Consider the following 18,632-nt stretch of genomic DNA (forward strand, 5'->3'; position numbering starts at 1 on the left):
TTAAATTAACTTGTCTCTTCTGGGCCATAGACTAAAGTCCACCTGGTCTGGTCCTAGGTTCCAAATGCTGAAGTTGCCTTCTAAGCTCACTCCAGCCTATCCCACCATCCCATTGTTTGCAGGATCTCCTATGGTACACCATTTTAAGCTGCATTAGGCATGTGTTGGTGTCTAATTCATGTTACTTAAAGCCTCACTCCTAAGGGGCAAGTTATAGACTTACCCTCCACTATGCCTACCCCCTTGTGGCATTTACAGTGCATATCAGTAGCTGTACCTCCCTCAGCATCATCACTGAAGCAAAGACGAGATCGCCACTTCTCCCCTGCTGCTAGTCATGGCGCGCTTCGGCTTGGAGCCTGCACGCTGGGTGGGGACTGCTTCGATGGCCCGTTGGCCTATCCCTGAACCGGAGGATCGGCTGCTGGAGTTGAGCGGTCAGATGTCAGAGAGGCTGTGGAGGGAGAGCCCTTGTGGTCAGTGGATCAGCTCTGACTTACCTCGCTCACGGTTGGGATCCAGAGATCATCTTCAGCCAATAACAGACTTATAGTTTTGTATTTAGTTTTTGAATTGTTATATCTTTACTATTTAATAATAGTTTTCTCAGGTATTTTAGCTGGATTGTGAGCCTTTGGCAGAGTTAGGGAAGTTCTAAGTACCTAATTTTATTTTATTGTAACGGGCCATAAAAATGAACCAATAAGTAAATAAACTTTGTTCACATATATGTGCAGACATGCTCCTTGTAGGTCGGATGATAAAGCCCAACCTCCTTCCCCTTGAGAGTGTCATTGAATGCTTTCATGTTTCGCTTATATATTCTGATGTTGTCATCGTTTCCTCATACTGACCTGACCCAGAGAAGGCGGTTGTGGCTAGTGACAAAACGTCTTTCAAGTTAGTCCAGGAAAATGGGATCCGCTTATATGCAGAGTACACAGTTCTTTCGATTTCTCTGTTTCTTCCTTTACTACCCACCACATTGGTTTTAGCACAAGCAGATCAGCTAAACGTTCGCACATGGATCCCTGTGAAACAAACTGAACTATTGATAGCAGAAGACCTTTGCTGTGCAGCTGTTGTGTCCTCCTCCGCAGGCAATCCAGTCTGAAAGCTCTGCTAATTGCATCCCTCACCCCTCCCTTCTGCTATTCATCCTGTAGCTCAGGGAAGTGTCTCTCACTCTCCAGCTTATAAAATTGAGGTCTGTTTTTTAGGTTCTCTGCTCACACCAAAACTGTCCAGGGAGACTCAGTCGCTTCTCACTTTGATATGATAAAAGCATCTTCCCATGCTTGCAATTTGTGCCATGTAAGTGTGAGACTCCATTATGTTTTGTTTCAACAAAGCCAGTGGCACTCACGGTTTGCTTCCAGCACTCTGGGATTTCGTACAAGCAAACCCTTGTGTGGCTGGCAGTGCTTTTGAGTTGTGCTGCTCAAGTTCCCTCTAGGCTTTCTGGGGAAGTTGATAACTCGATGCCATTTGCCCATCAACTTTCAAAGAGAACCTGATAAGTCTTGCTGAGAAATACTGTTCTGCAGAAAGCAAGTCAGTGTGAGCCAGGAATAGTTAAGTGAAAGGGATATAATCATTACTTACTGTCAGAAGGATTACTGGCGCAATCAGTTTATGCAAAGTGTATTAGTGCTTGGAAAAAAATGCAATTTTATTTGTAGATAAGAGCAATGACTTTGATTCATCCATATTCAGGAGTTAGAAACATTTCTAACAGAAAGATATGAGTGTCTTCAGCAAATAAAAATAATCAGAGCCTACTTTTAAAATACAGCTGAGTCTGCATGCAAGCTGGAGAAAGCGAGGAAACCTCTTTTCTGTAGGTGACCGAATGATCGAGAGTGGCAAAACATGGCATGGTCAGACATAGTCAATAAACCACACAAAATATATTCAGAGATACCTAACACAGTTTCTTATTTAACGGAGAAAAGACCTCAGGGATACTTGTCACCTGGAAAAACTCTATGATAGCTGTGCTCTGCTATACAGCTACATTGGAAAAAACATCCTTGGTCTACAAAAACTCCGTATAAATTTCTTTTACCAATATTTCAGTTAATCGCAAATAGTCCAATGTGTCATAAAAACCTTGACAATAAATAATAAGAAAACGTATCTTCAAACATGTTTTTATGGTCAGACATAGGACATAGTATGGTGGGACCAGGCTTAGCAGTGGAGGGGTATAATGTACAGTTCAGTTTAGGAAATCTATAGGTCAGTTCAAGAAATTATTGATTTAAAAAGTTTTTGTAATTTCTATGTCATTTGTTTTTATTGTCACTGTTTCAATTTTCTTTTGTAAACCACGTAGAACTTCTAAGGGACTGCAGTATATAAATACATTTTTATGTTATCTTATGTTATATGATGGGCAATACAATGGCATGGTAGGACGAAGCACATCAGCATATAAGACTCAAGACAGTGGAGGGTCTGTGTCCTTTCTCAGAAAGTCCGGGGAATTTGGGTTGGTGTACTCTCACAGAGGGTCAAGGGAAGAGGTGACAGACAGACAACGGATGGAAGTGTTGTGTCTGTAAGCATGCTAGAACTAGTGAAATCGACCAAAAAAATCATTTTCCCACAATTTAATTACCAAAAATATTCTCAAAAGGCCTTCTGTAGCCCCTGCACATGGGAATCTCTGAGTAAAACAGAAAAGTACAATCATTAATTACTACTCACGATAAGAGAGAATCCTGCATAGGCTTCAGGGAAGGCTCATGATATACAGAAATGAAATTAGTCGAAATCATGCAGACACACACATTTTGTACTGTTTTTCAAATTTTCACAACACTGGATAAGAGAGGTATACAAAATGCTAACAAGGGAACAATTTCAAAGCTAGATAGATGGAGCAATTGACGTGCTTAGCTGCAATAATTGTGCATTATTAGCCACATCTGGAGGTCTTCCCAGGAGCAGGCTTAGGCCACAGGAGGAAAATCAAATCGGTCTGCATTAAAAATGAAAGTCCCCACAGCTGCAAATGTTGTACAGGTGCAAAATTTAAAGCCGAGGTATGCAAGGCATAAGACCCTGTGAGCTCACCTCCTACTTGGCAAGGAAGCTACAGCCGCCACCAGGGGCAGTAGAGCTGAGTGCAGAGAGTCAATGTAATGTCTAGAGCAGTGGTCTCAAACTCAAACCCTTTGCAGGGCCACATTTTGGATTTGTAGGTACTTGGAGGGGAGTATGCATGGCTGGAGTAATGACGAACTGCATTAATAGGAATATAAATGAAGTTATCCTGCCATTGTATCGAGAGAAGGAATGTCCGTATCTGGAGTACTGCGTCCAATATTGGTCGCCGTACCTTAAGAAGGATATGGCGTTACTCGAGAGGGTTCAGAGGAGAGTGACGCATCTGATAAAAGGGATGGAAAACCTTTCATACGCTGAGAGATTGGAGAAACTGGGTCTCTTTTCCCTGGAGAAGAGGAGACTTAAAGGGGATATGATAGAGACTTATAAGATCATGAAGGGCTTGGAGAGAGTAGAGAGGGACAGATTCTTCAAACTTTTGAAAAATAAGAGAACAAAAGGGCATTCGGAAAAGTTGAAAGGGGACAGATTCAGAACGAATGCTAGGAAGTTCTTCTTTACCCAACGTGTGGTGGACACCTGGAATGCGCTTCCAGAGAGCGTAATGGGGCAGAGTACGGTACTGGGGTTCAAGAAAGGATTGGACAATTTCCTGCTGGAAAAGGGGATAGAGGGGTATAGATTATTGCACAGGTCCTGGACTTGTTGGGCCGCCGCGTGAGCGGACTGCTGGGCACGATGGACCTCAGGTCTGACCCAGCAGTGGCATTGCTTATGTTCTTATGTTAGTATTCTATAATTACACCTGTTTTGGCTAACATCCATATACAGAAATTTCTACCAGCTGGTGTAAGTGATCGCACCATGACAGCCACTTGTGGGCACCTACCTTTCTTTACAGAATATACTACTATTAATTATTTCTATAGTGCTACCAGATGTATGCAGTGCTGTACAGAGTCACAAAGAAGAAAGTCCCATGCTTATCTTCAGTTAAGAGAATTATTTTCAGCATGGGTCTAAGTGGTGCCAATCAGCTGCTGGACAGATAATTCATTCATTTGTCCACCATAAGGATGGGCTACTGGGCTAGATGGACAATTGGTCTGACCTAGTAAGGCTAGTCTTATGTTCTTGTCTAGTCTAATCACACTTCTCCGGAATAGGTTCAAGGCGATATACAAGAAAGAGACCCATGTAATCTCATGGGGAAAAGTTACATCCTAAAAGGGAGAGAGTTACAAGAAAACCTTGTGAAGGGGAGAATGGTCACATTATCAGAAGAGAAAGAATTTATCAAGTAGGTAAGTTTTTAATCTAACGTTCTGTTCAGTCCTTAGGAGTGTTGGAAGGGTGTTCCAGGTTCTTGTAGTGACGTATGTGAAGAGGGTGTTGAATTTCACTCCCTTGGAGGTGGGGATGATCAGCTGGTGGGTGTTGCTTATCCTCTATAATAAAATCCTAAGCGCACATGCGCACTTAGGATGGCGTGTTTCCTGACAGTGTGCTGTGTCCCTCGGTGTCGAATTCCATTTTCGAACATGGCGGCAGGAAACACGCCGGCGACTCCCCCCTCCCGCCCTCACTCGGCATCAGAGAAACCTCCATAGGCGTCGGAATGGGGGAGGGGCACAGGCGCCCCTGCCGGCATCTACTTCTCCCCCTCGCCTGCTCACCTGTCCGCCGCATTTAACTTCAAAGAAAAGCACTGCGCCATGCTGCCCCTGGCCTCGCCGTCTTCTCTCCACTGTGGCCCACCCTCTGACAACCTCCTGTTTCCGCTAGGGCTGGCCGCAGTGGACAGAAGACGCCGAGGCCAGCAACAGCGCAGCGCAGTGCTTTTCTTTGAAGTTAAACACTGGGTGGGGTGGGCGGAACAGTTTTGAACTGATTTTGCTCCTTCCTGATGAAAAGATGGGAGAAGGGGGCTGGGGGTGTTAAAAATGGGTTTGGAGCTGGGGCTGAAAATAGGGGACATGTGAGGGAAGGAGGCTTTACTAACACTCGTAGTTTCATAATTCTCCTGGTAAAGCTTCTTCTGTCCTTCAACTCGATACTCCCACTCCTCCTGTTCTTATGTGTAACTAAAGCAAGAAAGGGGCCTTAGACCAAGCTGCAGTTAGGCTGAGGTGTCCTGTGCGAATTTTGCACTCACTGTGCACTAAGGGCCATGAGGTGTACCCATTACAAGGTCTTGGGGTGAAGAGTGGGCGATGCTGATGAGCTGCCATTGAAAAAGAGATGTATGGTTGAGAACTCTAATGGGTTAATCTGTGTCATCAATATTCCAAGATCCTTTAATAGTTCAAGATCTATACAACCCTATAAGCTAAAATTTACATAATATAACCTAACTTTATTTTTCTATACCGCCTTAATCAAAAGAATTCTAGGCGGTTTCTACAAAAGAGAAAAAACTGGACAATCAGTGAAATACAAAATAGTAAAAAATGAATACAACCTATTATATTACTTTTGAGTATTATGGACCCAAAGTTTTGAATAGCTTAACATTAAATTTACATCAACAAGAATCATATTTTCAGTTTAAGAAATCATTGAAGACATCTCTTTTCTCCCTTTAATAATGATCGCATTTCTTATATAATCACGCTGTTTAAAGTAAGGGTAGATATTTTATAAACCACATTGAATCCTAGTAGAAATTTTGCGGTATATGAGAACTGGTATAGTACGCACATGATTTGCACATAAAATGGGCTCACAAAATCACCTTTTTGCAATGTCCCCACTCTAATGGCAACATTTGTGTATTAGCATTAATGCCGGAAATGTAACGTTATATGTGAATTTTCAGCAGTGCCACTTAGACGGGTTTAAACAGGAAATCTGCAGCTCTTCATCACATCTCCTCTTCGTCTCCTTTTCTCATGACCTCCACTCATCATGTCAGCAGTTCGTATCTATGCCCTACCCCTCCTTTGCCATTTTCCAGCTCTGTTTCTTGCACCTAGCCAGGGCTGGTCTTTGGGGGATACAAATAGGATACGTGCCCTGTGCCCTCATAGCAGGAAAAGCCCCAAAACTGATAGGCTTTAAGGTCTACCCTGGGCCCCCAAATGTTTACTACTGGCCCTGAACCCGCCTACACCAGAGTTAATGTCCCTGGCCTTTCTCGGTCTGGGCTCATATCAAGGAACCACATACACTTCCACCTTTTTGAACTTGCTTTTCTATTTCAAACCCTGGCTCTTCCAGATCGTAAATGTCCTCTTACCTGTTTATCATGACTAGATTGTGAGCTGCAAAAGGGCTTTTGTACACCACTGCTATAGAAACTGTACAACCCAGCAGAAGAATCTCTGACTAGTTCAAGGCTTGTATAACATTTACAATTTAGATATTAACACAAGCAAAATATAAGCATTCTGTATGGCTTCCGGAAGCTTCTTGCACAATGCCCTCTGTTCGAACGCCTCTTTTCACTGTATTCCTCGGGTTCGTCTTTTTTTCCTAGCTGCAGGGTTTGTGCTGAGAATAGATAACATACTCCAGCGGTCGCCAGTGGTGGAGAGCTGAGCTGCCCCCAAGACAAACCTTATCTCCTGTTAACACACACCTTCCCCTGCCTTGTTGTTTAATTACATTGTTTCCAATTGCTTTACTGTTACTATGAATATTTAAATCTTGCAATTAATGTGGAAAAAAAAGTGGGCTTTGGAGTGGAGCGGAATATGTTACAGCAGGCAAGATGCAATGAAACAGGGAGAAAAATATGATTGCAACATGGGAACCTAAGAATAGCCTCACTGGGTCAGACCCAAAGGTCCATCAAGCCCAGTGGCCCATCCAGGTCCCTAGTAAGCAGGCCAAACCCAAGGAGTAGTAATCTCTGGGTTATATTTCTCGATCTTTTGCATATGTTTTTACATCTATTTGGAATGAATTTGCTGTTGAGATTATAATTCTTCCATTTCTCCCAATCTTTAGAAAATCTGTATAAACACGTTTTAAAAATGATTGTTACTAAGGATGTAGATATTACAACCGCTATTTAGATCTGATCCTTTTATTTCATCAAGTATCTTTATGTAAACCGAGTTGAGCTTCTAATTTAGAAGATGACCCGGAAGGATTAGATTAGATTAGATTCCATGCTCCCGATCGAACCTCACATAATCAGACACAAAAGAGAGGATAGGGTTAAATGGTCATTTTTCTCAGTGAAGGAGGGTAAATAATGGCATGCCGCAGTGATCAGTACTGGGACCGGTGCTATTTAACTTATTTATAAATGATCTGGAAATTGGAACTACGAGTGAGATAATTAAATTTGCAGATGATACTAAATTGTTCAAAGTTGTTAAAACGTAGGTGGACTGTGAAAAACTGCAGGAAGACCTTAGGAAACTGGAAGACTGGGCGTTGAAATGGCAGATGAAATTTAATGTGGACAAATGCAGTCATGCACATTGGGAAGAATAATCCAAATCATAGTTATCGGATACTAGGGTCCACCTTGGGAGTGGATGCTCATCGTGGACAATATGCTGAAACCTTCCATCTGATGTGCAGCGGCAGCTAAGAAAGCAAACAAGATGCTAGGAATGATTAGAAAAGGGATGGTGAGCAAGACTAAGAATGTTATAAGGCATCTGTATTGCTCAGTGGTGCGACCTCACCTTGAGTATTGCGCCCAGTGCTGGTCTCCTTATCTCAAAAAAAGATATAACGGCACTAGAAAAGGTTCAAAGAAGAGCGACCATGATAAAGGGGATGGAACTTCTCCATATGAGGAAAGACTAAAGAGGTTGGGGCTCTTCAGCATGGAAGGGGAGATAGGTTTCTTCATTCTATTAACTTTTTCATTCTTATGGCTTCTCTTAGGCACCTTATAGATTCCTATGCTTAAGTTTATACTCTAATACACACCTAGGGCACTTTTCCTCTCATGGCTCTTGTCGATGTTTCAAGCCTCTGTATAAAGCATGTCACACTTGGCTCACTTGTTTTATCTTGCAGTCAAGTATAGACACTAATATGCATGCTCCAGATTGGCTTCACAGTCACTTCTTATCTTTCTATTTTTTCATTTTTTATCTTTCTCTTTATCGTTATTCATCATTACCTCTTCCTTTTAGGACCCCTGAGGAAGGCGTGTTCGTCGAAACATGGACCGTGTAGGGTCCAGTTGGATTTTTATCACAGTATTTTTTAGCATTGTACTTTTTTAATTTAATTTTCATGGTTTTATATGTCAGTGTTTAATAAATTATCTCCAGAACATTTGTCTCCACAGTTTTTGTTTATGTTTTCATTGGTGGATTGTTCTCACTGTGGATCATTGGGTCTCCCCATTTTTCTTTGTTGGATTGATTTTTTACTGCATCTAAATTTACAAAGTCTAGGGAATACTTTTTCATTCAGAGAATAGTTTCCAGAGGATGTGGTAAGAGCGGTTCATGTAGCTGGTTTTAAAAAAGGTTTGGACAAGTTCCTGGAGGGAAAGTCCATAGTCAGCTGTTGAGAAAGGCATGGGGGAGGATACTTCTTGCCCTGGATCTGTGACATGGAATGCTGCTCCTATTTGGGTTTTTGCCAGGTACTTGTGACTTGGATTGGCCTTTGTGAGGACGGGATACTGTGCTGAATGTTCTTATGGATAGACCATTCAGATCTTTATCTGCTAGGTTACTATGTAGCAAATTGATCTCCCACCTGTGTGTTGTGAGACTCTGGTTAACTACATAGAAGCATTATAGTAGAAAAGGGCCAAATGGCCCATCCAATCTGATCATCCACAGCATCCACTATCTCCTCGTCTCCCTAAGAGATCCCACTGCCATAAGTCTATAAATTGTCTGCACTTTTCTGCACTTACCATACAAAACTGCGCACAGGTTATAGAATACCGGCAGTTCCACCCTTTTATATATTAACCGCATAGAACTTAACGGTATTGCGGTATATAAACTGTTATAATTATTATTATTATTAGCAGAGAGAGATCAAGTCCAGGCTTTGTCAGCCCGGCTGTTAGTAGTGGCTGAGAATGAGCTTTTTATAATAAGTTTAGTCATTTTGATTACAGTTCGTTTATTTCATATACTGCATTTCTTAACAATTGTAGTCAAATCAAGGCGGTTAACAAAGTTAAAAATAGCGGGTACAAGATTTTTATTAAAAAAAACAGACGGGGAAAGACCGATACTGTAAACAAACTGGGACAAAATGATATTCAGGGAAGGGATGAGTTAGAATATTTATAAGGGAACGGGGAAATTAATAAATCAAAGGAAAAACACAAGAGGTTAAGGGGATAAAGTTGTTTTTGTTTTGTTTATTCCGGGATAGGATTCACAGTCAAAAGCCTTTCTGAAATAATAAGCCTTTTGGAGAATGGCTCAATAAGTTTTAAGAATCCACCGGCGTGCCCATTTGCATAGCTGTGTCAGAGACTGCTAGAAAGCTCGCAAACAACCGAGATAAGTTGTTTTGATAATCCGCCGCTAAATTGCATGCAGGCAAAACCGTCTGGAAACCAGTTTAGTGACCATGTTAAAGTTTTGAGACTCTGGGGATCAGTGTACAGCAGTGGGACAGAACTGAAGTGCCCTGCTATGCTCTCTCTTTTTCCACAGTCTCCACCCCTAAACTATGTCTTCCCGTGCTCCACCTGATTCCTCTCTGTACATAATAGCCTCACCTTGTACCTAGATCCTATGCATAACATAACACAAATTTCTAGGCCGCATAGCCATAATTTCAATGCAGTTAACAAAAGATTATGCAATGAAAAATACAAATTATGTTTTAGAAAGTAACGAGAGATCTAATTGATCAGGAATTTTGAAAAGAGAAAGGTTTTCAGCAGCTTTCTAAAGTGTTCATAAGAACTGGACTTAAGCAACTGTGGTCGGAAATCTTTATCGTGAAGAGCTGCTTGATAGGAAAGAATATGCTCGTGATATTTCTTACTTTTGCAGCCTTTAACTGACAGAAACATAAAAAAGGGCATGAAATTTTCTGCTATTTTTATGTGAGACTATGGGGAACCTGTCGACCAGGTATGATGGAGCTGCTCCAAAGGCAGCTTTATAACATAGACATCCCAACTTAAAGATCACCCGGGCCTCAACAGGAAGCCAATGCAGCTCACGATAATAAGGTGTCACATGGTCATATTTCCTCAAACCCAAAACTAATCTCACTGCCATGTTCTGAATCAAGGTCAATCTAGCCATGTTCTTCTTAGTGCTCATCAAATAAACAATATTACAGTAATCTAGTAAACTCAAGAGTAGTGACTGAACTAAGATTTTAAAAACAGCAGCTTCAAATCGTATACAAAGACATCAATACCTCCTTTTTCCTACTGGCCATACCTCTCCCTAAGCAACCAAGAATCCTTCTAGCTTTTGCTGTCACCTTTTCAACCTATTTGGCCACCTTAAGATCATCACATACAATCACACCCAAGTCCCGCTCTTCCGTCGTGCACATAAGTTCTTCACTCCCTAATATGTACTATTCCCTCGGGTTTTTGCAGCCCAAATGCATGACCTTGCATTTCTTAGCATTAAATTTTAGCTGCCAAATTTCAGACCATTCTTCAAGCTTTACCAGGTCTTTCTTCATGTTATTCACACCATCCAGCATATCTACTCTATTGCAGATTTTGGTATCATCTGCAAAGAGGCAAATCTTACCCGACAACCCTTCAGCAATATAATTTATAAAGATGTTAAAAAGAACAGGCCCAGGAACAGAACCTTGAGGCACACCACTGGTAACATCCCTTTCCTCAGAGCGATCTCCATTGATCACTACCTTCTGTCACCTTCCACTCAACCAGTTCCTGACCCAGCCCGTCACTTTGAGATCCATCCCAAGGGCACTCAGTTTATTTATCAGACATCTGTGTGGAACACTGTCAATTTAAGATGGTCTACAAGATGATAACTTGTTAGCCTTTAATATTGTACCTAGGTCCTCCTGTTATTCTGTTACCTTCCCAGTTTTTCTGTTAGCTCGTTCTCAGAATCTGTGTGTTCTTTTGCTATCTGCCCTGAGCTTTCTGGGAGAGAGGGAAATCAAAATGAATGTTCTGTTATATAATCTCTTCTGGAATGTAACAGGGCTCCTGGCGTCAGTGATTAAGACATGGTGCTCTTCAATTGATAGATGCAGTAAATGGTTGTAGTCTCACCATTTGTGCATTTCTTTTACAGCTCCACCCAACTCCATTTCGGTGATTGCAGCAGAGTCACCTGCGCCCTTCAGTCGCTACCAGGCCCAGAACTTCACGCTGGTCTGTATTGTGTCAGGAGGGAAACCTGCTCCAATGGTGAGTCTGTCGAACCTGAGGGAAACATTCAAATCATGTGAAAACCCACACAAGAGAAACACTGTGAATGGATTTTACTGGGACTCTAAAGAAGTCAAAATGAGCAGAGCTTACTGATTATGACACAATGTGGGTGATCCTAGAAAGTATTTCGGACATGAGCAGTGAGTTTTCCATATGGAGTCTCTCTGGAAATTATACAAGCTCATACCAATGACAGGATAGGTCCATAGTTTTCTGTTGGATGGGTGGCATGGGATGCTGCTACTATTTGGGTTTTTGACAGGTACTTCTGACTTGGATTGGCCTCTGCGAAGACAGGATACTGGGCTAGATGGACCATTGGTCTGACCCAGTAAGGCTATTCTTATGTTCTTAAGTGCTTAGTCTGAGCAGAGCTGGGGGTGGGGTGGAGGGCTTGATGTACCTGAATACTTCTAAAATGTTGGTATGGAGTAAATATTCAGCCAATAGCAGTGAGTGGGGTTGTTGGGTTTTTTTGGACTCTGCTGGCCTTATTCCCAGATATCCAATGTTGGGCCATTTCCAGGCACTGCATTCGATATCCAGATCTGTTCAGCTGGCTGTCTCTTATGTAGTTAAGTACCATATTTGGCACTTTCCAAGTTTTATTAGGATTTATTATCCCTCATATTGTGATACACATCTAAGCGGCTTACACTGTCAATTAAAAAGGGAAGGGAAGTGTGGCAGCTCAAGACGTTATAGGATGGAGAAGTGGGAGGAGACATGAGGTCAGTCTGTCCAGCTGCCATTATAGGAAGAGGAAGTGGAGAAAGGGTCGGAGAAAAGTTTTCAGAATTTCTCAAGGAAAGTTTGTAGTCTTAGATTGGGGGGAGGTTCCATATTTCTGGACCCTGGACAGAAAACATGGCACAGCGGGTGGTGACAGAGAAGATTTCACGAAAGGTGGGAATGACGAGGTGGTTTTTGGTTAGCGGACCTAAGATAACAGGAAGGGCAATAGGGTGTCAAATGTCTGAAGAGGAAGAGAGGAGTTTCTGTAGAGTGTATCTTAAAGACAATCAGTGGGGTCTTGTATCTTAGACCATGAGGGATTGGAAGCCAGTGAGAGGCCTGATCAAGTCCGTGATGGCTGGTAATTCATTTTAGAGCAGTGCTGGAGACATCTTTGATCTTTTATTCTAGGCCTGGATTCTCTGGTTTTTTAGACATCCAAGCTAAGTGAAAAATAGCATTTAAACGATGTTTTAAACTGATGTTTAAGGCACCTAAAAAACTTACCAGGGTTCTCTGAAGCAGCAAAATGCGAAACGCGTCAGGACCCTGAGCTCAAATGGAAGATTAAAAGAAATGTTCACTCACCTAATACACAAGTTAAGTGCTTTAGCTAAGTGAACTGTTATCGATATTGATCACTGTGCAATGATTGGGAAAGGAGCCTTTTAAAGGCGGGTGTATTTTGCTCACTCAACAGTCTCAATTACAACAGATCTCCATTTACAAGCTGTGTATGTGGATGATGTTTCTGGTGCATCATTCTGGGGAGATATGATTGAAGTCTACAAAATCCTGAGTGGTGTAGAATGGGTACAAGTGGATTGATTTTTGTACTGCATCAAGATTTACAAAGACTAGGGGCCACTCGAAGTTACAGAGTAATACTTTTAAAAACAATAGCAGGAAATATTTTTTCACTGAGAGAATAGTTAAGCTCTGGAACGTGTTGCCAGAGGATGTGGTAAGAGCAGTTTGAAAAAAGGTTTGGACAAGTCTGCTGTTACTATTTGGGTTTTTGACATGTACTTGTGACTTGGATTGGCCTCCGCGAAGACGGGATACTGGGCTGGATGGACCATTGGTCTGACCCAGTAAGGCTATTCTTATGTTCTTACCTAAAAAACTGGCTCCAGAATCATGGCCTCGATAGTTGCTTTAAGGCGCCTAAAGCCACTGTAGGTGTGGCTAATAGTGGAAGTGGCGTTAGGCGCCCAGGCGTGATTCATGTCAAAGGTAGGCCTAGGAAACCTTTGCTACCTTTGCTAGAGGCGTGATTTTCTAAATGGGACCGTTGCGTGATTAAGGCGCTTGTAAGGCAGCTGTTCACAATGACGCTGGCCTTAACCACCAAAGTGACTCCACATAAAGAGAGGACCGAGTTTTATGCCATCCGATTCGATCACAGGACTTAAGTGTGTAAGTGCCAGCCCTGCCCCCAACCTTTCAGTGTAGAGGTCAGTGGTTTTAACTGGTTAAATGCCGCTCAGTGTCAGCAGATAGCCGTGCACGAGTGATTTAACTGAACAGGAGGCATTTCTGGCTCGTTAAGTCGCTTTAAACTTCAAGCCCTAGATGCCGTGGGAGCAAATGTGTTCACTAGTGAATCTAGTTTAGGGACCTCCTTAGTGCAGACACCCACCCACTAATATAGGCTCTCTTAAAATAGGCGCCTTCTGCTTATTTGGCTTATGTGCTCTGTTGCCCTCCCCCCTCCCCCCATGGCTGCAAGGGCTAAGTCTGTTGGTAGCATTCCTTTGGAAGTGGGGCAGTTGGTTAGACAGGATGGTTACTTGGACCCAGAGTTTCCTGGAAATGACAATAAATTCTCCTTAGATCTTTATTTCATTCTTTTTATATCACCAAACAAAAATGTCTCCAAGTGCCCGTTCACAATACAATAGTCAAAAAAGCAGCAAAATCGATGCATTAATAATCTGTGTGCTCATGAGTTTCCATGACCCAATTAAACGGCTCTTCCTTAACATTCACTTTCAGATTATGTCCTATTATCTTTCTCTTATTACTCAGTATGGTATTACCATATTGTGTAAATGACAGACGTAGTGAAGTGGCAAATAATTATGGGCAAGAATCTGTCACACCTCAGTCTCCTCTTATCCCAGCGAAATGTTCCACGCTCTTCTGCTCTTTCCACAGACAAGGAATGTTCTGGTTCCCTAGTTAGCTGAGTTGTTCTGCACTAGATTTTTTTTAAGCTCCCTTATAGAGTTTCAGAACTCTTCTCATACTCCGGGTGTCGTCTCTAGACAGGACAAAATTGGTGGACACATTTGCTACCAGGATCCCCAGCATAAAACAATGAATAACACAAGACTGCAATCCAAGATCTTCCACACAAACTGAGCAACATAATATGCACTTGCTCTCGTAATGCAGGACAGACACATGTCACGAGAACCTGTCTCCTAGATCCCTTCTCTGGCACTTTTCTCTAGATGTGTATGGTCAGTATTTGTGGGATGGTGTTGGGGAGGAATAAGGAGACTTAAGGGATCATGGAGAGAGGGAAGAGGAAAACAGAAGGAGTAAAAAGGAAGAACTCTAAGAAAAGTAAGAGGGGGAGCAGTGGTTGGTTTTTGGAGAAAGGTGATTACAGGATATTTGGATTGGTTGTGTCTTGCCAATGTACAAAAATCACGGGTAGAATGGCTTATTTGTGGTTTGTTGTTGGTGTTCTCTGTTCAAATAAGAAAAGAGCCTAGTAGATTTATACCAGGGGAAACTCCTATTTATTATAACAGCTGGGGAAGCAAGAGAGAAAATACAGAGTGCACAAAAGTCTGCCTGAGTTCATTTTATAGCAGAATTATTTAGGATCATATTTTTGCAATTCAGGGAGTGCCATATTGGAGCACGTTTTCATAATCCAGGATGTACCATGTAACCTCAGCGTCATATAACTGCATGCTTTCATAATCCAGTGAGTGCCACCTGACTGCAGCTTCCTGTTTTGATTGCAAATTATTACAATTTATTATAAATATGTGATTCCTTTTCTTAGCCTACCCTTGTGCTGCTTAAATAAAAAGAAAGAACTGTGCAGGGTAGTTGATAAATCTCTAGAGGTCCATATTCAGAAGGATTTTACTGGGCAGAAGAGGCTGTTGCTCAATTAACCCTCCTCCCCCCCCCCAACCGACTTAGCACAACCAGTTAATCTCACTGACTATATCCACTAACCAGCCATTCCCCATCCAGCTAGGTTAGGGGTGGGCTGGGGGTAGAAGGTCAACTTGGTGACTGGCGATTTTCCTAATTGTATGCCACGACTTAACTGGACACCAGTTTGAATATTGTCTGGTGTCCATTTAAATTCCAAGTTGGCAGACGCAGTGGCGTGGTAAGGGAGGCAGGTACAGACCACCCCATGCACTGTCTTCTCGGGGGCGCCATGCCTTACCTCCTCTTCGACTCCCTTCCCACATACTTCTTTAAACGTTTGCCAACACGAGTAGCATATTCCACCCGCTGCCTCATCACAGGACTAGAACGTGATGTCATAAGGAAGCTGAGGCTGGCACGAGCAGCGGGTGGAAGATCCTGCTCATGCCGTGAACATTTAAGAAGCGGGCAGGGGCCACACTGCCCCGGACGCCAACCTCCCTCCCTTCTCCCGGAATGTCAGCCTGGGCCTGGAAGCCGTTTACCTCCATGGGTGGATATTGGCCCTGTAGTGGATTCTTTGTAAGTTTTTGAGATGTGGTAGTGTCTGCCAGAGATATTTTCAGACCAACTGTGAAGAAGGGACCTGTAGGGTCTCAGTAACTCCTGAAGAATTCTGATGTCAGGGAAATATTTCCCAACCAGCAAAGCATTCAGGACTTGCCAATGAACTAAATTCACTCATTTATCAATGAGTCTCTAAAAGTGCGAGTAATGTTGTTTTAAATCAACCACCAGATTTGATTGAAAGCTTTACGTTTGTTCCTATGCTTTAAAGAAATTCTCATGAGTGTTACAGCATCAGTAGACTTCACCCAGTGGCCTGTACACGGCAGATGAGAAGTGAAAAATGACTTCCAGTGACTCTGCTAACAGTTAATGACTTCAAATCTTCCTCATTTGACAAACTGGCAGATTTCAAAATTATTCATTCTCTGAGCAGTAGTGTTGGAGAATTGATATATAATAGTTTGACAGTTCAGAGAAAACCATAGATTTCTGGTACTGAACAAAGCTCCCTCTTCACACAACACCTTGTGGATTCATCTGAAATTATGACAAGTTCATGTATCTATGCGGACAGCTCTGGCCTCTGTGCCAAGTGAATGCCTGTGGTGACCTCCGAAAGACTCTTCTTCAAGTCAAGTACTTCCTAAATCAAACAAATTTCAACAGAGCAGGGGTGGACTGGCTGTTTGGGCAACCTGGCAGCACCCGATGGCCCAGAGCAACCGAGAGCCCAGTCCCTCCCATTTTCTGCAATCCAGCATAAGCGATGTCTTCCTGGAGGTGCCCAGCAATAGCAGCAGTTCTGAAATGCTGCTGGAGACCTGCTTAGAGTCTCTTTTCTGATGTGAACCGCCTCTGCGTAAACTAGACATTGTGTCAGAGGAGCAGTTGGCAGTAGAAGAGAGACTCTAAGCATTTCTGAACTGCTGCCACTGCCGGAAACCTCATGGAAGACGCCATTTAAGGTAGACTGGGGGCAGGGGATGGAGGGAGAGAAAGAGGAAAAGATGATAGCCATGGTGGGTGGCATGAAGAAAGGGTGAAGGGGGAGGAAAGAGACTGAAATGAGTAGAGGTGAGGGAAGAAAGAGCCTTGGAGATGGGGCCCAGATCCCTCTCAGTCTCTCCCTACAACCGAGTACCCCAGAGCTCTGATCAGTAGTTGGCATGACCTCTTCTATTTCACTCACATTTAACAGTTTGGCCACTTGATAGATGGTGTGGTGTTCTTACAACCTGAGTGACAATAAACTCTGAGGTCCGGACACTGAAGCACACTCAGTTCCTAAGGGCTTCTGTGCATTTACCGCAGGAGCAGTGCCAGTGGTTTTATAAAAGGAGTCCTTAGACGGGGCCTATTTATAAAAACAAGAGGAGAGAAAGGTCTCCACAAACGTGACCAATCCGATTTCTTGTTTCATTTTTCCAGAGAATAAAAGATGGAACTTGATTGGTTGCTATGAGCAATTTCTCCACGTTTGTTTTGTGTTTTATTTTTCATTTTGGCTTTGTTGTTGTGCTTGATTTTTTAATATTTTTTTAAATAAATAGGCCCAAATGAACTAAGGTACCTTTCTATGCACATACCAAATGAAAATTAGAACTAAAGAACATATAGTAATGACTCCGAAGTAGAAACATTTTCACAACTTACAGGGAGTATAGTCAGCCCACTTAAACTCTGGATATTATATTTCACTCTAACACCAGCTCTAGCAGATGTACATTTCCAAAAACTGACACATTCTAATTGTGATAAAGAAAATAAAATTACGTCTCCTACCTTTGTTGTCTGGTCCTTGGATTTTTGTAATCACAGTGGTTCCAAACTCGTGTGTGCTTTTCTCTTTCTCCTCTTCTGCCTTTTGCCAGGGTATCTTGTTCATTTGACATTTCTTCTCTCTTCATGTCCCTTATTCATCTCCCTCCTCTGTGTACCTGTCTTTCTTCTTGCTCCTCATTTCCTTTTCCTCTGTCCCTGTCTGCCTTTATGTTCAGCATCTCCCCTCTCTCTGTCCCTGTCTTCCCATTCCCAGCATCTCTTCTGTTGGTCTTCCTATGCTCCCCCTGTGCCTTTCTATTACTCTATCCCTCCATGTGTTCAGCTTCTCCCATCCCTCCCCAATATGATGTAGTATCTTTCCTATCTTCCCCCATCCCCCATTTAGTCTAGCATCTTGCCTTCTCTTCCCTCCTTCCTGTTCCCCTCCCCATCTATTGCTTCTCTTCCTTCACCATTGGGATAAGCATTTCTCTCCTTATCTTCTCTCCATCTCATCTGATTCATCATATTTCCCTTTCTCTCCCTTTGCATCTCTTCCGTTTTCTTTCCTCCATCTCTTGGGGTCTGGAGTCTCTCACTTCTATCCCTTAGGGCCCAGAAAATCTCTCTCTGCTCTTCCCTTCCTTCCTTCCCTTGGCTAGCATCACTTCTTTCCCTTCATTCCCTGAAGTCCAACTTCTCTCATAGTCTTCATCCCTCCCCCACAGTCCTGAGTTCTAACTTGCTAACATCAGCATCACCACCGACATTGGCAGTGTTTACCACAGGCTGTCTCTGGCCACTAAGGGGTCTTCCCTCTGCCGGGTCTTACCTAAGCAGGAAATGGAAAAGGAAGGGGTGGGACATGACAGAGTGAAGCCCTAGAATGGCCAAGGCAGCCTGTAGTAAATACTGCCACTAAAGGCAAGTTTGAGCTTAGGACAGTTGGGGGAAGGAGCACAGAAGAGAGATGCCAGACCTGGGGGTGAAGAGAAGGGAAGAAAGGAAGAGAATCATTAATGACAGGCTGTAA

The 18,632-nt window shown here is 42.8% G+C and overlaps 1 protein-coding gene across 3 annotated transcripts in view; it reads left to right on the forward strand.

The window, feature by feature from the left end:
* IGSF21 (immunoglobin superfamily member 21) overlaps window positions 1-18,632 on the forward strand; it is a 298,172-nt gene that overhangs the window by 218,178 nt on the left and 61,362 nt on the right. For all 3 annotated transcript variants that reach the window (XM_033921577.1, XM_033921576.1, XM_033921578.1), the window contains one exon: window positions 11,268-11,383. In XM_033921577.1, coding sequence (XP_033777468.1) covers window positions 11,268-11,383 — 116 coding nt within the window. The remainder of the gene's footprint in view (window positions 1-11,267; window positions 11,384-18,632) is intronic.

The sequence above is a fragment of the Geotrypetes seraphini genome, chromosome 15, assembly GCF_902459505.1.
Source record: "Geotrypetes seraphini chromosome 15, aGeoSer1.1, whole genome shotgun sequence".
Taxonomy (NCBI): Eukaryota; Metazoa; Chordata; class Amphibia; order Gymnophiona; family Dermophiidae; genus Geotrypetes; species Geotrypetes seraphini.